Raw genomic sequence first — 22181 nt, forward strand, 5'->3', positions numbered from 1 at the left:
AAATGTTCACTTATTTTCGTATGTTGTCTGCTTTAAAACTCCTGTGGTCAGAGAATAAATTCTTGTAATATATAGAAGTCCTGTCTCCTTAGCTTATCAGAATTGCTAACCACGGGATTTGGAAACTTGCAACGCAAGCAGCTGCCCTCACCTCAGAGGCAGATTTAGGTGATACCTGTTAGCATGGGTTCAACAGGCCACCCTACTTCCCCATGAAAAATTTCACTTGGGAAATGAAAATCAAGTTCACTTACCAATAACTCTTTCATTAAAATAAGCCTAAGATTCACCTGAAATTTTAATTATCTCATGCTTCTCAAAAATCTACGGGCATCTTCAAGTGATTGCTACACGCAACTCTGTTATAAGAACTCAGTAAGCCTTAGCTAGGTTTATGTTAAGTGACCTGTAAAAGCTTCTTACCTACTCAGAAGAAAGCCCTGGAAACATGGATAATAAATGAGGGTAATTAAATACTGCAAATTTTAACAAGCTGTAACCTTAAAAGATTTCTCTTTCTGTGAGATATGCTTAAATGTACAAAGGTGCCAAGAGTAAAATACGTAGTGTCCAAATGAAAACTGAGGAGCTAATTATGAAATTTAAAATAAAGTAAGATGAACAACTTATTTTATATTTTTGTTTTGATAATAATTGTTATAAATTGACACTGATATAAACTAAATGCACTTGCATTTTCGTTGAGAGAAAGAGTAGGCAATATGTAACTAGATCTATATATCATAGATCCTAATAAATGCTGTTATATTCATAAGTATACAATGACATCGCATTATTTCTCCCTGAATGGTGTGCAGAGTGCTCCTTTTGGGGGATGTTTTTTTTTTCTTAATTATGGTACACCTGGTGATTTGTGTTCATTGTGGCGAGAAGAAAATGATGAATTGTAGGACAAACAAACCCTGCTAACATGAAAGCATGTTCTCCTGTCTCCTTTTACAAAGAAGTTAACCATCCAACAGACTGCAATTTTTAAATGGGTTGCAAGGTTAACAAATAAGGAAGCTATTGTAATTCCCATGCTTCATTTATATAATGTCATCAGTAAATTCAACACTAAATTAGAGCAGTCCTTTCTATGTTGCTCTCAGAGTAAATGTCAGGAAAAAACGTAGAAATTTTTAATTTGTTTCTAAATGTTTATGGCATTTAGATTCATGCAATAACTCTAGTATTTTCAGTTATGATGGTGCTGATTTGATCCACTTTATTTTTTAGGAATGCTTATCATTTTACCATTGTAGTGCTGGCACCTGGAAATGTGTATTACAAACTGTCTAAGATATCTCCAAATGTATCTATAAATATACTTATGTTCATGTGAAAGCTGGGTAGCTTAAGTAATGTTGGGTTATATATTTTATAGGAATGATATTTCACTAAGACTAGAAAGTAAAGAAAATTCAGAAGTTATATTGCTTCCCACCCAACTTACCTCTGCGGGACACTTATCTTCCTGAGTTTATTTGCTATTCCTCTTTCTTCATAATAAGTAACACTAATTCCCCAAACTCTTGCAAACAACAATCCTCAGTATCCAAAAAGAAATAATTTTATTTACAACCTCACAATTCGGTAAGAATCATTTATTTTTAACATTTTAAGTATATTAAAATACTAATCATATAAAACAATTTGCCTGACATAAGTTTACATTGTGAAGTGTGGTTTCTGATGAGTTCGTTGAAGTAGTTCAGACAAAACACTTGAGATAGAAGTCTTAGACGGAAAGAGCTAAATTATTTCTCCTTATTCTTTACTTTTTATGTACTCTGAACTACAGAGGACATGGAGCTAACATGAAAAGAGGAGAGTAATGAACGACACACTCCCCCCCAACTTCCCATTAAATTTTTGTTTAAAAAGCACAAAAAGGACCAATAATATCAGCAACACTGGAGACTGAGTTTTTTTCATTACAGATTTCTAAAAATCATAACTATTGAAAAGGAGAAGATGGAATTGTAGGGATGTTAATAAACAACCTTAATTTTGACCTTAAAAATGCAAAGAGTGAGCCAAAATAATAATTGGCACTAGCAATAGAATTCAGCCAGGATATACAGATACACAGATATTCATTCCTGTAAAATTTTATAATGGAAAAAGAGCTCATTGTAAATAACAGCAAAAAAAAAAATGTTTGAATACATTGAAATAAAGCTAGCAAGAAAACCAAAAGGAGACAAAAAGAAAAGGTGGATAATGGAATGACACACTGTGTTTCTGGGTTGGAAGGTAATATTCTGTAAACATGCCTATTCTAAAATTAATTTCTAGGTTTAAAAAAATTGCATTCAATCTCTGTGAGATTTTCTTTAGAACTTAAGAAAATGCTTCCAACAAATTATTTGTAAATTTCAGAAAAAAATAATTATAGGTGAGAACTTTTCTTATTAGATAGTAAAATAAAATATATAAAACTATAATAATTAAAACTATATGACTGTTGTAAAAATCAACCACAGATTAATGGAACAGAATAGCTAACTCCAAAATTGACCCTAGTATTTCTGAAAACCTGTCACAAAAAGATACAGTGCAAAGCAGTAAGAAATGGATGGATAATGCTTAAAATTTTTCTGATTTGGAGAGAAGACATGACGGTCTTACCTTATGCCAAATGCTAAAATATTTCACAGATATATTAATGATTTAAATGTTAAGAAAGAAACCAGATAATATCAACTGAATATTTCACAATCTCTGCTTAGGAAAGAATAAAGTATAAGAAGTAATAAATGAATTACAAAGAAAAATGTGATAGATTTGGACTGCATAAACATTAAAACTTTCTAAAGATTAGAAAATATCATTAAAATTCAAAGAGCTAAAGACTAACTGGATAATATATTTAGAACAAATGGAAAAAGGGTTAACATATGTAATGTAGAAAGAATTCTTTTAAGTCATTAGGAAAAGCATTAACACCCCCAGTGGAAAAGTGGGCACAAAACATGTACTTATTTATAGAAGAATAAATACAAATGGAAATAAGCATACATACTCATATGACCACCATAGAAATTAAAAAAAAACAATTATAATAAGTTGCTATTTTTTACTTATCAAAATGGCAAAGATAACAAATATTTTTAGTGATGTGTGTGTGCTAATTTAATTGTTCTCAAACAGTAATGGTGAGACTGTAAAGAGTCAACATTTTGAAAAGTGATTTAGCAATATGTAAAAAAAAGCATCGAAATAGTTGATATCTTTGACCCAATAAACCTACATATGAGAACATAGCCCAAGGAAATAATCAGAGCTGAAAAATAAAAATTTATGTATGTAGCAAAAAACAAAATGAGACAATAATAAAATGATTAATAAGTAATGACACATTCGTATGTGGACTATTAACAGCCCTTAATATATACTTTTCAAAGAATAACCTTGGCAAACTGCTAGCTAATCTAACTACAGGATAAAATATCGCAGAATTGGAATTGAATGCTGTAAATAAATCAGCTTCATCTTCCCTCATGAGGTGGTCCATTAACAAGAGCACCTGTGTAGAGAGCTCTACAAAAGCACAGGGACTGGTTGAATGAAAACAAGGTGCCCACTTGCCAGTAGCATAGACACTCTCCATCCCTTGCTGACTTGGACCCTCAGTGTCCATGTCTGTATAAAGTTAAGAATCTGAATAATACTACTGCAGCTTCGTACAGAGCGCCACAGCCATGTGTGATGAGACTAGTGTCATCTCCAGGTACGTCATCTTTGCTGCCAAGCTGTCTTGACCATGGAAAGCTTTCTTGGCATCTCCTCCAGCCATGCTTCTGACCAGACAATAATATGAAATATGGAATCATGGCTTCTTTAAAATATTGGTATATTTCACTTCTGCTTGATAGGAACCACCTATCTGTGTGACATAAAGTACGAGCAGAGGGCAAGAAAAGACTAAATGTTGCTTTTTTAAAATCAGGTAATGTTTTTCTAGTCTGTGTTTTTTAAAGGCCAATCTGAGAAAATGACTATGAACAGTCAATAAATAATTTTCTAAAATTTGGCTCTTTGGGAACAGTTAACATAGGTATTTACCTCAGGCTGTATACCCAAATATTTTTCAGATAAAATCAATATAATCTCGAAAAATAACCAACGGGTAATTAGGGGGCCTTAGACATGTGATATTTATGCCACCTGAGTTTCCTTATTCTCCAGGTAAATAGGTATTTTTGATGTTTGACTGTATCCATAACATCATGGATGTTCATACACACTTCAGCATCACACCCAACAAAAATGGCACCTTCAAGTCAACGTCATCGTCACATCATCGTGCATTCTCATACGCCTCTGCTAGGGTGTCCTTCTTTGATGACTGTGAACATGAATGCAAGATGGCTGCGAATAAGGGTTTAACCTAACCCCATGCTCTAAACCAAAACTAACTCACCTTTGAGAACTGTAATCCATGACCTCCGCCCCACCGAGATGACACGATATGTACTGACCATATCCAAGAGACAAATGATGGTCCAGAGGCCACGTCTAGTGGTCTCACGCCCACACAGAGCTGCTTTATTGTCCTCTGTTTCTTCTGTGACATAATTGAAAGAGACAAGGGCGGAGGCAGGCTGGGGAAAGTAACTTACCTAAACCTAAGAGTGTAATTAAAAAACGAAATGCTCCATTTTCAAAATTCTGGATAGAGTGTTAACGTACCCAAATCGGAGAGTAGCAAAAAGCTTAAAGCCAGTGACCTTTTGGGTGAGTACAGGGGTAACCTGGCTCGAGGGCATCAGTGTTCAGTTTGTAGAAAAGAAAGAGCCAAAGGAATTGCTTGAGCAGTTCTCCAGGTGAGTGGAGGCTGGTAGCTGCCTATTGAGAAGGTCAGCAGAAGCCCCTGAGTATTAAGGACACTCAGAGCTGGAGAAGCACCTGCCCTTACAACTCTTCACCTCAGGTGGACTCAAAAGAATAAAGATAGTCCAGAGAGGAGAGGGAAGTTAGTGGTCAAATCTGGGGCAATGATGAAAAGGTATCTCCAGGAGCTCAGAGCATGAGGCAGAGAGGAGTGATGCAAACTGAACAGCTCACCGTAGGTAGAATCAGAGCCTGTATCCAGTTCTTTTCCAGAGGGGCTGCCCCAGCTGAAGGGCAGAGGAGGTGAAAGGCAGAAACAGCAGCTCTGGAAGGCAGCTTGCAACCTTGACTAGGGCAAACGCTGCCTTGGATATGCAGCAAGAAATATTCCTTCCTTCTAAGATTTCCTGTAGGCCACTATAATACTTAAAGTTCACAGACTGTCAGGAGTAAATGGAAATGTACAAAAACGACAAAACTGATTTCTTAAAGAAGAAATTACAATAACGTAAGTGCCTTTCTGATCTGCTAATATCTGATTTACATGTGATACTTAAGTAAAGTATACTCTGTATATATACTTAAGTAAATAAAAGTATAATTATCATTAAAATGAGAATAATACTGAAATTTAATTTTCTAAAGCAAATAATATTGACAATGAGTTTTAAATCTATCTTCTTCGGGATGCAAAATGTTAAGATGTTTGTCCATTTTGGTATTAAAAGAAAATGTTCATTCCTGGTAAACTAAGGCACTTAATGAAATCATTACCGGAACTACAATATAAATAAATACTTTACCCTCTGGCTATTTAGTATAACAATAACCTTTACTAGCTAATGTTTATCATGCACATCACACAGAATAGTCACAAACCTAATTTTGCTACTGCCAACATTGATATGCTGCTGATCATTTGTGATTATAAATGTTTATGTCACTTTTGTAATTAAGGGGTTAGAATGATGTTAGAGAGAGTGATTGTACTCCCTCAGAGAAGCAAAACTTTAGAGGAACAAAAAATAAACTTATGCCTTTCTGAAATATTTGTGTGCTGATAAATTCATGGGAAGTTTGCTTTTCAAAAATACAAAATAGTCTGGGGAAATGTAATCTGAGCAGTCAGACCCCAGTGAATATATTCATTAATAATTTTCACTTGCTGACCTCCCGTTTTGCATGGCAGTATCTGAAATGAGACACTCTTTAAGTATATTCAGCCCTCTGCTTCAGATTGTCCTAACGTCAGTGAAATAACACTAAAGCAGATTCTGCAAGATACAAGCATTAAATAGAAATTCTGAAAATTCAATGCATTTTGACTTTTTTTAATTAAAATTTATCGGGGTGACAATGGTTAGTTTTGAAGCCAATTACATAGGTTTCAAGTGTACAATTCTGTAATACATCATTTATATATCACATTGTGTGTTCACCACCCAGAGTCAGTTCTCCTTCCATCACCATATATATATTTGACCCCTTTACCGTCTTCTACCACCTCCCATCCCCCTTACCCTCTGGTAATAACTAAACTGTTGTCTGTGTCTATGAGTTTTTGTTTCTTTATTTATCTTGTTCCTTTGTTGCTTTTAGTTGTGTATCCCACATATCAGTGAAGTCAAATGGTTCTTGACTTTTTCTGTCTGACTTATTTCGCTTAGCATAATAATCTCAAGATCCATCCATGTTGTCGCAAATGGCATTATTTCATCTTTTCTTATGGCAGAGTAGAATTCCATTGCATATATACAGAGGATGCCAGAAAAATGTATATACATTTTAAGAAAGGAAAAAAACTATTAAAATTCTAATGCTCAATACCGATAACAAAAGATGAATGCAAGTCACGTTTGACTTCTGCAATTACAAGAGGTGCTCAAAGTGGTTACCATCAGTGTAATTTTGATATACAGTTTTTTCTTTTCTTAAAATGTGTATACATTTTTTGGCACCCTCTGTATACCACATTTTTATCCAATCATCTATCGAAGGACACTTTGATTGTTTCCATGTCTTGGCCACCGTAAATAAAGCTGCAATGAACATTGGAGCACACATATGTTTATATATAAATGTTTTCAGATTTTTGGGGTAGATACCCAGGAGAGGGATTGCTGGGTCATATGGTAATTCTATTCTTAATTTTTTAAGGAACCTCCACACTGCCTTCCATATCGTCTGCACCAATCTGCATTCCCACCAACAGTGTATGCGGGTTCCTTTTTCTCCACAGCCTCTCCAACACTTGTTATTATTATTTGTTGATGATAGCTATTCTAACCGGTGTGAGGTGGTATCTCATTGTGGTTTTTATTTGCATTTCTCTGATGGTTAGTGATGTTGAGCATCTTTTCACATCTCTAGTGGCCATCTGTATGTCCTCTTTGCAGAAATGTCTATTCACGTCTTCTGCCCATTTTTTAATTGGATTGTTTGCTTTTTTGTTGTTGAATTGTGTGAGTTCCTTTTATATTTGGATATTAGTCCCTTATCAGAAGCGTTGTTTGCAAATATCTTCTCCCATTCAGTTGGTTGTCTCTTTATTTTGTCAATGATTTCTTTTGCTATGCAGAAGCTTTTTAGTTTGATATAGTTCCATTCATTTATTTTAGCTTTTATTTCCTTTGCTTTTGAGGTCAAATTCATAAAGTCCTCTTTGAACCCAAGGTCCGTAAGTTTAGTACCTGTGTTTTCTTCTCTGAAGTTTATTGTTTCAGGTCTTATGTTTAGGTCTTTATTCCATTTTAAGTTAATTTTGGACCATGGTGACAGATAGCAGTCTAGTTTCAGTCTTTTGCACGTGGTTTTCCAATTCTCCCAGCACCATTATTGAACAGACTTTCTTTTCTCCATTGTATGTTTTTGGCTCCTTTGGCATTTTGACATTTTTTATATCAAATAATGGCAACCCCAAATCTATCACGTGTCTTTTAACTTCATTGTCATAATAAGGTTTTCATCTATTTTTAATAGGCAAATATGTCTACACATACCCGCATGCATGTTTATAATTATACATAAATGTGACTATACCATACATTACAGGATTCTTAATGCGATCGTTTTTCATTTTCTCTTTTTTTCCTGTTTCCTTCCCCCTCATACACTCCTGTTCTCCCTCCACAACCCACATTACTCTCCCTTAAAGGAACCCTTATTATAAAACATTTATTCTTTAATATTTTTTGCAGGTATGCATATGTGTACTTATACATACATACAGACGTAGAGATTTTTCTCATTCTCTTATATAAATAGGATCATAATATAAACACTTATGTGTCTTGCTTTTGTCCCTCAGTACTTTAGCAGGAATCCCTGCACATCAACTGGAATAGCTATAATTTATTGTTTTTACTAGCTGTGTAATAGTCCATGTATGAATCATTACATAACCTTTTTCCTGTTGTTAGATATTCACTATTTAAATTTTTTGACACTCTGAAAAATGTTGTGGTAAACATCTTTGCAAATGTCCTTGTATACTAGGGTTTTAATTTATGGAATAAGTCCCCAGAGGTGGTGTTATTAAATTGAAAGATTTTTTTGTGTGTGATAGATTGCTTTCTTAAAAGCCCTGATAATTGACATTTCCTTCAACAATTTGTGAGAATATACTTTTTCTGACATCCTGTCTAGCAGTTAACCTTCTTTTTAATCTTTGTTAATGTGTCTGAAATAAAATTATATTTCATTATTTATATTTTCTTGTCTGCTAGCAAGATTAGTTGCCTTCCGGGGTTATTGGCTGTTAGGATTTGCTTATCTTAAACTTTCTGTTTATATTTTTGCCCATTTTTCAGTTGGTCTGTATTTTCTCAGTCATTTGCTAGCACCTATATTTATTAAAAATACCAACCCATTATTTGTCATCTGTATTATAAATATAATTTTCCCAATCGATTATGTGTCTTTTGACTTCATTGCCTAATAAGGTTTTCATCTATTTTTAATAGGCAAATATGTCTATTTTTTTTATGACTTCTGAGTTTGGGTAAAGACATTTGTACCCCTAGATTGTTCATGAAGTCTTCTGAGTTCTCTTTCAAGAGTTTTGTTCTTTTATTTATATATTTTTTAAAGCATCAGGAATTTATTTTTTATATCTAGTGACAGTAGTGATCCAGTTAACAAAGTACATTAAGTATATACTATTCACTTAGCACTGCGTCTCTAAGCTAAAATGGAATCAGTCAAACCTCTTATCCGCAAATACAGATCACCAGTGACAAGGCAAGAGGGCATCAAAACCTAAGTCGTGATCTGTACCATCCAAAAACATAAAGTCCCATTACTTACAAAAACAAATCATAGGCAAAAACAATAAAGTTCTATATTATTATGCTAGAGCTACCATAATAAAGTTCCACAGACCAGCTGGTTTAAACAACAGAAATTTATTTCCTCATAGTTCTGGAGGCTAGAAGTTCAAGATCAAGGTTTTGGCAAGGTTGGTTTCTTCTGAAGGCTCTCCTTGGCTTATAGATAGCCATCTTCTCCTTGTGTCTTTACATCATCTTCCTTCTATGTTTGCCTGTGTCCTAATCTCCACTTATAAGGACACCAGTCCTGTTGGATTAGGACCCACCCTAATGACCTCACTTTAAGGTCCCTTTCTCTAAATACAGTCATATTCTGAGGTACTGGGGGCTGGGACGTCAACACATGAATTTCGAGGAAACATAATTCAGCCCATAACACATTTCAAATAATGCGTACAGCTGTAAGTACCATTGGTGTTCACATGAGCGAGACCACTGGACAGTCAGTGCAAGATTCTTAGAAGAGATAGGAGTGGAGACAGGCATTGAAAGACGCTTAAGATTTAAGTGAGGCTATGAAAGCCTCTCTGTGAGAAGATGAGAACAAGCAAAGTTATAGCTATAAACGTGGTGTGTTGGGGGTTCCAATAAGGGTACTAGGCTGACCAGAGGAGATAGTTAATTTGTGGAGGGGGGAGTGAAAGGTAAAATTGAAACTGCTGACATTGTAAAGAATCTGGATTTAGAAGTTTAGGCTTAATGAAGAAGGAAAAAAGAAGCACCGTAATTTTTTTAAATGAAATTTCTCACAAATGAAAACTGGATTTTCCTCCTTGAAATACCATTTAATATTGACAGAAGTTGATGAATGTGTATTTATAGGAAATTAAGAAGAAGGATAAGACAGGGCCAAATCAATGTTTTCAATCAGGGGGACAGAAATAATGATGCCATTGAGGAAATGGTATACAGCATCCTAGATGGAGAAGAAAGGTGACCACTGGTTCCTCTGAGTCTGAGGGTCTGAGATGAAAGTTTTCAATAAGAAGTTAGGGCAGAAGCTCTGGGGGTGCTGATGAGAGGGTCAAACCTGAGGTATACATTAGGAAGTCGTCAGTGTGGAGTAACTATGGAAATTGCAAGTGGCTGAGAGCAGGCAAAGGGATTATTTACTCATCCAGCAAATTTTTAATAAGCATTTACTATGTGTCAAGCATTTCCTTAAGTGCTAGGCATGCAAAGATAAATAAGATGCAGTGTCTGCCCTCAGGTACCTCATCCTCAGTCATAAAAGCAAGGAGTGGTCAGTGTTAAATGATGAAGAAGTCAGAGATAATAAAGACAGATAAAGGGTTTTTGGATTTGTCAATAAAGTGGTCATCCTTGACCTTCTAGGAGGCAATTTAAATAGAGTCTTGGTAGTAGAAATCAGATTGAATGGGGAAAATTTGATGAGAAAATGAAGACAAGAGCAAGACTTCCTTTATTTCCAGAATCTGATTTGTTTTCACTCTCTTGGCATTTACTCAGCTTGTTTGCCACCTTCAATTTAATTAATTTGTGTTACAATAGTATTGTTCTGATGTTTTAATTCAGACTTTATATGATATTAAAAGTCAGGTTAAAATTTAGTCACAGGTCACTTTCATGTTTCTAAAAACATAACTTGATACTATATTTTTATCTTTCCATTCAGATTCAAATGAGCACTATAAATGGATATGACCAATACATTCTAAAATGATAAAAGTTTGCAACAGCTAATAGAAGCTGTTTAATAATCAGCACTGGGACAGAAGGAAAATAAAAAACTATGCTGGTTTTCGCGTCTCTCCTTGTGCCTGTGATAGTCCGAGAAAGGAGGCAGACAGGGCTCTGATCTTTAAATTCCCTTCACCTCCTCTGTCTGCTCCTGTGGAGAAGGGAGAGAGAGAATGGAAGATGAACTTCCAGGGACTGGATGGACAAGTGCTTTTACTTCTGTCTATTACTAATCCCTGTTAACCAGGTCTTATTAACAAAGACCTCATTTTCTTTTCGTTATATTCAAAAAAGATGGTTCTGTATGGTACTGTATGATGGTCATGGTTTTCTATTATTAGCGTTGTTTCATGCATTGCACCTCTAGGAAGTACTCCTAACTAGCTGAAGTCTTTGTCATCCAGCAAATTCCCATAAGTTTTGAAATGAATGAGCTGGATAATGTTAGACTGTAAATGCTATTGTGATCAGTATGTTTACTTAGCGGGGCGGGCATAGGACAGAATTTAAAATTAGCTATAGATGAGTCTCTGTTCTGATTGAAGCTGATTTACACTGCCAGTCATGGCTGTTTACGAGGTCAGGCAATTAAGTTCACGAACTCATCCTAGAAAAAGGGCTATATACCTCATTGCTGAATATCACAATGGTCACCTTCAAAGTACTCACCTTGGGAAGCTATGCACTGATACCAGCGCCTAGTCCACCCTTCAAAGCAGTTTTGGTACTCTTTGTCTGGAATGGCTGTCAGAGCTGTCGTTGTATTACCCTTGATGTCCTGAATGTCATCAAAATGTCTTCTTTTCAATATTTCCTTTATCTTCGGGTAAAGAAAGAAGTGACTGAGGGTGTTCCAATACAGTTATTTGTTTACCGGCTCAACACTCCTTCACAGACAGTGCCGTGTGAGCTGGTGCATTGTCGTGATGCAAGAGCCATGAATTGTTGGCGAAAAATTCAGGTCATCTAACTTTTTCACGCAGTCTTCTCAGCACTTCCAAATAGTAAACTTGGTTAACTCTTTGTCCAATTGCTACAAATTCATAATGAATAAACAAAGGATAGCAACATTGTTGCAACAAGTTCACGAGCTTATTATAATTGTCAAACACGTAGTATTAAATATTCATTGATTTGATTCTCTTTGACTCTGAGTGATTAGTATGGTTCGGAACAATTCAGTTTCTCTGTACATCTACAAATTGGGGATCATTACTGTCCCTTTATTTCAGGCAATAATGATCTATTAGTACCCTTAAAGTTCAGCTGAAAAAAAAATGTATACTTAAATACCTGTTAACCGTACGCCATTCTCCAGTAAGCACTGATAACCCTCTCCCACACTGATCCTGTTTTATTCATCAAGCAGACATTCCTGCACAAATGCAGTCAGGGGGTGCGGTGTCAGAACGTGAAAAATAGACAGAAATACTTCATGAGAAGCCTGTCAGCTCTGTAAACATAAAGCTACTTGTAATGAACACTAACAACCAAGCGCGCCGATCATCGAGCTCTGATGATGTGCTTCAGCTTGGAGAACTTGGCTATAGTGACAGAAAGGGCAGAAAAAGATGACGAACTTTATTCTTTCTTGGTTAAGGTTTTTAAAGTCAGATCTGAAAATTCTAATAGTGTGAGATTCTAAAGTTTGGCAAAAGGTTAGATTAGGCTTTTAGGAAAAGAGTGAAGCCTACAAATGAGCAGTCTCCTTGTTTCAGCCGTAACCTGAGGTGGTACTTTAAGTGAACACCAGGCAGTGCTTGGGCAGGCACTGTGTGAGGCTGGTCGCCCTGTGAGGCTGGTGATACGGGGAAAGGGGGCCAGCAAGAGTCTGTGAGCATTATACCCATTTTAAAGATTTGTAGCAACTTTGTCTCCTCTTCCTATCCACCCTCTGAACTACAGTACCCTGTTCCACATTACCAAACTGCATTTCTTTTATATACTGGGGGTGCCAAAAAAATGTATACAAGTGGACACTTTCGTCAGCGTTGCTTAAGTAGTAGTTCGCCGTAATCAGAAGTATCTGGACACTGATGGTAATCACTTTGAGCACCTCTTGTACCTGCAGAAGTCAAATGTGATTTGCATTCCTCTCTTGTTATCAGTCTATATTGAGTATTACATTTTAATAGTGTTTTCCTTTCTTAAAATTTGTATACATTTTTTGGCACCCTCTGAATATACATATATATACATATATAATTTATTTAATTTATTAGGGTGACAATGGTTAGTAAAATTATGTACATTTCAAGTGTACAATTCTGTAATACATCATCTAAATATCACATTACGTGCTCACCACCCAGAGTCAGTTCTCCTTCCATCACCATATATTTGACCCGCTTCTACCATCCCCCCTTTACCCTCTGGTAACCACTAAATTGTTGTCTATGTCTGTGCATTTCTTTTCTTCCCTTTCTCCACTCCCCGTTACCTCTCTCTAAGTCCTAGACCACCAGACAATCGGAAGGAAGCACATGGTGAGGAATATGATGAGGGTCGGTTGGGGGAACAAAGGTATTTCCTCTTTCTCCGAGCTTTAGCCCCAGTGGTATGTATATATATTTTTTTTATTTACCCCAAAAGGAAAACATTGCTTGATGATAGTCTGTAATTGAATACTTGTTTATGATCACCTTTCTTGTAGGTATCTGTAAAGGAGAAGAGCCAAAAATATTGAGACCCCCAAGACGGCCCCGGAAACCCAAAACATTAAATAACCCTGAAGACTGCACATACTATTATCTACTACATGTAAGTGGCTCACTCTTTTTATCAGATGGGAGCCATAACATCCACCACCCCCACTGTGACCACACTAGGCCTGTCAAAAGGGAGTGCTGCGCAAAAGGGAAAGGCCCCTCAGCTTCCGCTTCTGCTTCAGTGCCCTGTGCCTGGCTGAGGATCTGGGCACTCAGCTCTCCTCCAGCTCCAATTCCTCAACGTCCAGGCCTCTCCCAGGTTCCCATAATCCCATGTCCTCCCAGCGGTTTTCTCTGCTGGTCCATTAATCTGAGCTGATATGCAAATAGTAACCCAGAAAGAGAAGCACGTCATAGCAGGAGTTCTCCAAAGAGGGACCTTAAGGTGAATGGGTGAGTTACGGTGAAAGTAGAAGAAAGGGAAGGAGGGGAAGAACGAGACATTTGTTGAGCACCTTTTAAATTCCAGGCCTGGGGTGAGAGCCGTTTTCATATCCACTGTGATACCTAATTCTAGAAACAGCCCCTAAGCAGACATCCCATCTCACAGATCAGGACTCTGAGACACAGACATGACACTTCTTACTTGTCAGGGCCATTATTGTACTGCAGTCTTCCGACTCCACCGCTCCTGTCACTCACCGTGTGTAGCAGGGGAGCTTGTTGGCATCACCCTGCCAGCCTGCCCTTCCTCTCATGGCCCTGTTCTCTGCGAATGTCACCATCCTCCACTTGGTTACCTAAGCCAAGAGCCTGGGTGTCCTGGCCCTCACTGTCTCATACCTGACATTTAATCAGTCGCTCTAAAGTGTGGCTTGCTCCCAGTCACCTCCCTCCTCTGATCTCACAGCGGCTGCCCTGTTTCAGACCATCATCACTTCCCACCTGGAATGTTTCAGGCCCTACCTACGTGCTTCTCATCTCAGCGTCTGCAGCCTGTACCAGAAAATGTCCCTAAACCATAAATTCGATCGTGTTCTTCCCTTGATAGACCCTTGACTAGCTCAGCGACTCCCTCAGCATAAAGTCCAGACTCCTGCTGAGGCCGAACAGCAGAGAACAAGATTAGAAAGTACCAAACATTTCCTGTTAACCCTGAATATAAGTAGTAATGATGCTCAGTGATCTTCATTAAATGCAACTGAAATGACGATTATCGTGGCTTCAAAGAGATACCATTCTCAATAGGAGAAATGACAAGAGACTGAAAAAAGGAGGAAGGTTGATGACTAAAACCCAACCAGTCAGTGAGAATTATGAAGCAGATTCTAAGCCTCACAAATGAGTCCCTTCCCCAAAAAAGTTTACTTGGTCATTGAACCATTATTTTTTAAACGAATGGAGTGTTTTAATACATCTTAAGTTATTAGTAGCTGGAATCCTTTTTTGTAACCCTGAGTCTTGAAATCTGTGGCTCACTGAAAAATAAAACACAGAAAACTAGTCTATTGTTAGAAGTGCAAACACATCATGTGCTCATATTGATCGGCCCTTACCAGGATTCGGGGTACTACACATAAGTGAAATTTACAGCTCTAATGGGGCCCCGCTCCCTTTCCCTTTCAAAACATTTTCTGTAATTTTAAATGGTCTTCATGAAAATCTTTCTAAAATATATTATACTGCACATTCTAAACCTTTTCTTGATGACCCCAGGTCACTGTCATGAGCAAAAGTGTTGGTACTTTATTCAGATCTGTCCTTAGCAGGGAGGCTCCCTGACCGTGATGTCCAACACAGCGTCTCATCTCTCTGTGTCCCCCGGCCTGCTTCATTTGTTTCAGAGCATTTATAAATATTTGTTTCTCAACCTGTCTCCTGTCTGACTGTAAGCTCTGTGAAGTCAGGGACTCCACCCGCTGTTGCCAGAACACGTGTGTTGCTCATAAATAAAAGACTATTTGCTAAATAACACAGCGCTGCAGGACAGGGCTCTGGGGGCTGCCGAGCTGTGGAAATGATTTCCCCGAACCTGCCCCTCACCAACAGCTGTGCTATCAAGTTGTGTTACCTATTTTTATAGCTTTTCTTTCGCCTCGGATGTCACTTCTTCCTGTGGTCATTCTGACGGCCCGAATGTCAACACCAGCTCTCTTCTATGATTTGATGCTCTTAACCTCTTACGGCTGGGAAATGGTGCTATTATGTAACAAATAGTAGTAAGCTGAGCCTAAGAAGCCTGCCTGTGAAGGAGAGAGCGTTGTCGGGATATGCGCACCCTGCTGCAATGGTGTGTGGGCTGCTCTAACACTCAGAAGCTGGGCGGCCACCCGCAAAACCACTCAGCGCCAACAGTGTCCTCAAAAAATAACTGAACACAGTCATAACAGAGGTCCCGTCTGGTTTGATTATTTTCTCCAGTACCTTCCCTGAACTACGGCAATGGGTAGTTTGGTTATTCCAAGATATTTTTTTCCTATGTTTTGGCGACTTTCCTTATCCTTGTAAAGGCCTCTAAATAAGTCGTGTATTTCCAAAAGGAATGTAAGACTGTGTCCACCATGATAGAATTAATGTGAATTTTAAAGTTTTGTCATAAAACATATTTCTTCTTTTTTTTAGTTTCAGGTGTACAAAACAACAGTGATTAGACATTTACACCCCTCACAAAGTGATAATCCTAACAAATCCATCCACTTGACTCCGTACACAGCCATTGTAATACCGTTGACTATATTTCCTAAGCTGTACTTTATATCCCATGACTATATATTTTTTTAATTATAGTTGACATTCAATATTATTTTATATTAGTTTCAGCTGTACAACATAGTGGTTAGGCATTTATATATTTTATGATGTGATCCTCCAATGAGTCTCGTACCCATCTGACACCATACACAGTTTTTACTGTGTTTATTGACTATATTCTCCATACTGTAGTTCACATCCCCATGACTGTTTTGTGACTACGAATTTGTACTTCCTAATCCCTTCATCTTTCTCAACCATCCTCCCAAACAAACTAGCAACCAGCAGTTTGTTCTCTGTATCTATGAGACTATTTCTAAAACATGCTTCTTTATGTCAGGTGAGACGCAGCTGAGTCTTCAAATTCCCCTGAGCTAAGAGCTCTGTTCTTTTAAAAGCCTCCTCAAGGAACACTCTCACAGGAATATCTCCTCCTTGAGTCATGTTTGTCTCCTTGTCTTTCCCTCTTCTTTACTCTTAGTTCCATAAGAAACAACTTCTTTTTTTCCATTTCAAATTTCAAGTTGGTAATTTGTAATTTCAAAACTATAATCGAAAACATTGTTTGTTTTTGCAATAAATGTCCCCAATATAAAGTCCCATGTAATAAGATTTATGTTAAATCCTCTTCCATGACATAAAATATGCTTCCTTCTTCACAGATTCACACTTCTCTTTTGACCCTAGCAGATAGGAAACTAGGAGACAAATGTAAGACCCCATCTTAACACATTTTTGTCCTCTTTGTTTCTTGTTTACAACTTCTACTTTATTACTTTGATTATATCATTGCTTCTAGTATCAGCCATCTTAAGTAATTTTTGGAAAATGTATTATTAACATTTTATTAGAATATCCTAGCATAGGCAAGAGTGAAATAAGCCTGAACAGTATTTTTCTCTTCTAAGAATTCCTGTAACTGAGAAGCAACTTATATACACCACCTCCCAGAAGGAAATGCAGATCCAGAATAAAAAGGGGTCCTTGCAACTTGAGAATTCAAGAGCAGAACGTTATTTGATTCTTGGTTGTATAAAAGGAATCTCTGCACTCAACATCATGCTATCATTTTAGCTTAACTTTGGATCATAGAAAATTGTTACCATGAACAAGACAGACTTTTTTTTCAAATAATGGATTAAGGTGGCAGGACCTCTGTCATATTAAAACAACCACAACCCACACAGCAAACACCACCCTGTTCCCAGGTATCATTAACTGGATTGCTAGAGGCCATTGTACCTATGCTGGTAATACAATTATTTATAAGCACCTCCTAGACTAGGGCATTAGGTCAAGAATGTGAAGTAATAGGAAATGAGAAGGAGGACAGAAATGTAATTGGTGTCCTGCCCCTTACATTGTCATTTCCTCAATGGTCCACTCCCAGACTTGATGCATATAAGCATTCACTTCCACCCCATCCACCCACTAAAATACCAACAAATAAGAATTAAAGAAACTATGGACATCCAGAGTACTGGGCTCACAGCTCTATACTGAAATTACGAGACTGAAACTAGGATGCCCGCCTACAGTTGACAGCCTCCACCATAGCAGAAATGAAAAAGGGGGAGGGGTGGAATTTGGGGAAATGAAAGAGAAAATATTCCAATTTCACTTTATTTCAGAATGAATAAATGCACGTGCTTCACAGTTAAAAAAAAAGAAAGAAAGAAAGAAACTATGAACTCTTTGACTCATCCAACATTTTAGTATATTACAAATCATGAGGATAAAATGACTTAGTGTGTCTGAAAGTATTAGGAAAACCCTCAATACTTCCAAACCATTATTAATTGCCATTTTTATTATCATGAACTTTTATGGTGCCAGCTCACTTAATATCTGCATGAGGGTTGCCATAATTATAGTATCTTCAGCTTGTTCATGGTGAGTGGAATATTTGTTTTCGTAAAAGACATACGTGCTCTTGTAACAGGTATATGCATGAGCCCAAATATATTGAGCTAGTGAACCGTGAAACACATTACTAATGTTAAAGTACAAAAGTTAATACTGCTTTGTATGTAAGGTAAAATGAAGTACCATTTTGTTAGTGTTCAAATGGAAGCATTGATTAAAATATATGTAATTATATCTATATGTAAATAACTTGTGCCTTGATGCATAAAGTTCTCAACTATGAAAACATTTTGGAAATAAACATATGTATCATCTGTGCTGCACTTTGATGTCATAAATGGGCTCCTATAGGGTGGTAATGTCACATTTCATTCTTTTGTAAACTGTTGCACCTGCCCTCACTGTCCACGTCTCTGCTTTACTTGCAGACAAAGATGACATATAAGCACGACATCAAAGCAGCCTAATTAATCTGCCTAAGTCACAACTGCATTTGTGAAGAGAGGTGGATTTTCCAGAAGTTCTGACATGTTTTCCCCCATTTGTAGATAGATAGACCTTAGTTAATCTTGTGTATACTGGTCACTGTGTGGTAAACTCTTTCTTCGTATGAAATGCAAAGATTAATCACAAATTTGTCATTAGTAAACTTTGAGTAAATTGAATGTCTTTAGATTTTAAAAATATTGTATCTACTTGTTTACATCTAAGTTAGCTTTACAGAACAAATGCATTTATATATTAAGATTATAGTAATATATCAATTACATTATATTGAAATCATAATATTACATAGATTTTTAAAACTGTTCTATTCCCTTTAGAAGTCAATCCAAGAAGAAAAACGAAGACCAAGGAAAGATAGGTAATTATTATTTCTAGATTTCAATAAGTTATCACACAAAAATATCAATCTATGTTCAAAATCAATTAATCACCAATTTTATGTGGATAGATTTGGAAAGTAGTGTGCTCTCAATACAATTATGTTACAAATATCTGTATGTGGTTTATATGTAATTTATAAGATCTTGTCTATTGGAAATATACTGAACTAGTACAGTGCAAAGTGTACATTAAAAACTCATAGTTTTGAATGAATTGTACTGTCCCAACACAGAATTTGCTTTTCTTGATTCATTGATATGGTTTTGATTGGGCAATTTGAACATACCCATGTTCGTGATCTTTCTTTCCCCAAACTCCTTTTTGATTTTTAGTCTTCAAGACATGTTAAATCTCACTTTTATGGATTTGTTCGGTAGATAAGATTTCTGTCACCTGGGGTGGTCGGTTGGCTCAGTTGGTTAGAGCACAGTGCTCATAACACCAAGGTCGCCAGTTCAATTCCCACATGGGTCAGTGAGCTGCACCCTCCACAATAGATTGAAAACCACGACTTGACTTGGAGCTGATGGGTCCTGGAAAAACACACTCTTCCCCAATTTAAAAAAAAATTTTTTTTTAAAGATTTGTGTTACCTGCAAGTGGGGCACACTTAAATTCACACTGTTCCCCTTCCTTTTCCAATATTTCAGCCCACCAATACTTTACTATTTTAATATTTTACCACTGTTTCAAATCATCTAATTTCCACTGTGCTAACAGCAATTAAGGGTTCTGTTAAGCGTGAGTGGACACAGAGTCCCTAATTTATGAATCAGTAGCATTCTGAAAGTTCATTTATAAATTGGTCTCTGTAACTTGAAAAGCACATTGCCCCAGAAGCACTGTAACACCTGGTGGTTTTCCAGACCTATAGCTGTTTACCTTATTTGAAGCCCCATCAGACTACAGACACTGAGTACCACAGGTACCAAAACTGTAGGCAGAGTAGATCCAAGAACTAAAATGGTTGAGGGAACACCCTGTGTGTGTTCCATGTACAGGAATTAAAATCTAGCACAAAAATTAATTACCTAAAGACCAACAGGTAGGGGGAGGATGGAAGATTACCCGTAAAGGAAGTAAGGTAAGATCATGAAACATTGTGTACATTATTGTACTGATAAAATTGGAAAGTGCTATGTGTTAGTACATAAATATCAGCTTTGCTTGTAGTGATCTGAGGGTATGTTGTGAACCCTGAGCTAGACTAGCCAAACTGGAACACTGTAATCACTGACTACCTAGTAACGACTAACATTGTGCCAAGTTGAATGCAACAGAATCAGGGAAAGCCGCTTTAGCAGTTAGTGCTTTCTTAAAGGTAAGAGATAAGCGTTTTGGGGTGTGTTTTTTTTAATTTGTGGTATATACTTGTACAGTTTTTGCACATTTCAAGACTTCTCCTCTTTCTTTTGATACATACGTGTATGTGTTACTCCTAAATTATAGTAAATAACATTAAAATAAGGAGGCGAGTATCCTATAAGTTTAAGTGAATAGATAATTCAATTGATACAGTGGTGTGTTTATGTGTTTTTTTACAGTCAGGGAAAATTATTAGATTTGGAAGATTTCTATTACAAGGAATTTTTGCCCAGTCATTCTGGACCGAAGGAACATAACCCTAGTTTAAGAGAACGAAGACAAGAGCGAGAACTCCAGAGTCAGTGTTTCAAGGCCGATGAAAGGTAATAAACTACATGTTGAAGTACAGCATTTTCAATCTTATACTCACAATTCCATTTCTGAAGCACTGTCATTTCACGTATGTCTAATGACAAAGCATTCTAACTCAATATTACATCTTTGATTGACATGTAGTTTAAAAGTAAAATCATAGGTATCATGGCAGCATAATCACACGTCCCAGTTTTCTTAGCACAGTCCCAGTTTATACCTGTTTTCCTGGTGTAATCATTAATAACACTCCTCTTTAAAAGTATCTCAGTTTGGATGATAAATATATGGCCATACTAATTATAAACAAAAAACCATATCCAAAATCTTTGGTTAAGCTTTAACCAATGGAATTTTAATCACTTATTGGTTTCTCAATTATACTGTGTAATTTCTTAGAACTAGTGATGTCAGTCCAAATAGAAATACTTGGGAGAAAGATTGCTATAGAAATATGTATTTTTTATTTGATTTCTCGCTTTGCTACAGACTTTGACCTAAAGTAACTTAACCATTTCTAGCTTACTTACTACTTTGGGAATATTTTTTTTCTTTCCCCAAATGTTCTTCATGAAGTTTTAAAATTGCAAGTTTGGAAATGTAGTCTATGAGAAATGGAATCAATGACAAGCCATGAAAAGCTCTTTTTCCAAAATCCTAAGCAAATATTCTATCAGCCCAGGGCACTCAGGACCTCACACCCATGTCTTCTACCGTGTGACATGATGGCTAAGAGAAGAGGTTTTAGAGTCAGATTTGGATCCTGATTCTGCCAGTTAGTAGTTGAGCAACCTTGCTCATGTTACTAGACCTCTATAAGCTTCCGTTTCCACATCTGCAAAACGATTTACTAATAATTGCCTAAGCATGTTGTCTAGCGATTAAATGAAATGATGTATGTGAGGTGCTTAACACCAGAGGTGGCCTAGGGCAAGGGGTCCATAAAGGTGGCTATTACCATCTTATTTGCTTTTCCAGAATCTACCTGAACTAAGATTTCCTCCTCGTGTACCCCAAAGAAGATGCATTCTTTTTTTTTTTGAGGGTACAGGATTTTTTAAAAGATTTTTATTAAAAATGTAGCTAACATACAACATTATGTTAATTTCAGGGATATACCATAGTTATTCAACTTTTATATATCTAAAGAAGTGATCACCATGATAAGTCCAACCACCATCTGACACCATAGCATGCTATCACAATATTATTGACTATATTCTCTATATTCTCAGTGCTGTACATTACATCCCCATGACTTATTTGTTTTATACCTGAAAATTTGGACATCTTATTCCCCTTCACCTTTCCCCCTTCTTTAATTTTTCAATTACAGTTGACATTCAATATTATTTTACATTAATTTCAGGTGTACAGCATAGTGGTTAGATATTTATATAATTTAAGAAGTGATCCCCCCGACTAGTCTAGTACACATAGCACTATACATAGTTATTACCATATTATTGACTATATTCCCTAC

At 36.7% G+C, this 22181-nt stretch overlaps 1 protein-coding gene across 2 annotated transcripts in view; it reads left to right on the forward strand.

The window, feature by feature from the left end:
- The window catches only part of MYO3A (myosin IIIA), a 219961-nt gene that overhangs the window by 189348 nt on the left and 8432 nt on the right, over positions 1–22181 (forward strand). Inside the window, exons 32-34 of one of the 2 annotated variants that reach the window (XM_033100700.1) lie at positions 13522–13628; positions 18958–18998; positions 20566–20709. In XM_033100700.1, the coding sequence (XP_032956591.1) occupies positions 13522–13628; positions 18958–18998; positions 20566–20709 (292 nt within the window). Of the gene's footprint in view, positions 1–13521; positions 13629–18957; positions 18999–20565; positions 20710–22181 lie in introns of those variants that run through there. The other variant, XR_004422433.1, reaches the window with a different exon arrangement.

This window comes from Rhinolophus ferrumequinum (genome assembly GCF_004115265.2).
Source record: "Rhinolophus ferrumequinum isolate MPI-CBG mRhiFer1 chromosome 5 unlocalized genomic scaffold, mRhiFer1_v1.p scaffold_110_arrow_ctg1, whole genome shotgun sequence".
In the NCBI taxonomy this organism is placed as follows: Eukaryota; Metazoa; Chordata; class Mammalia; order Chiroptera; family Rhinolophidae; genus Rhinolophus; species Rhinolophus ferrumequinum.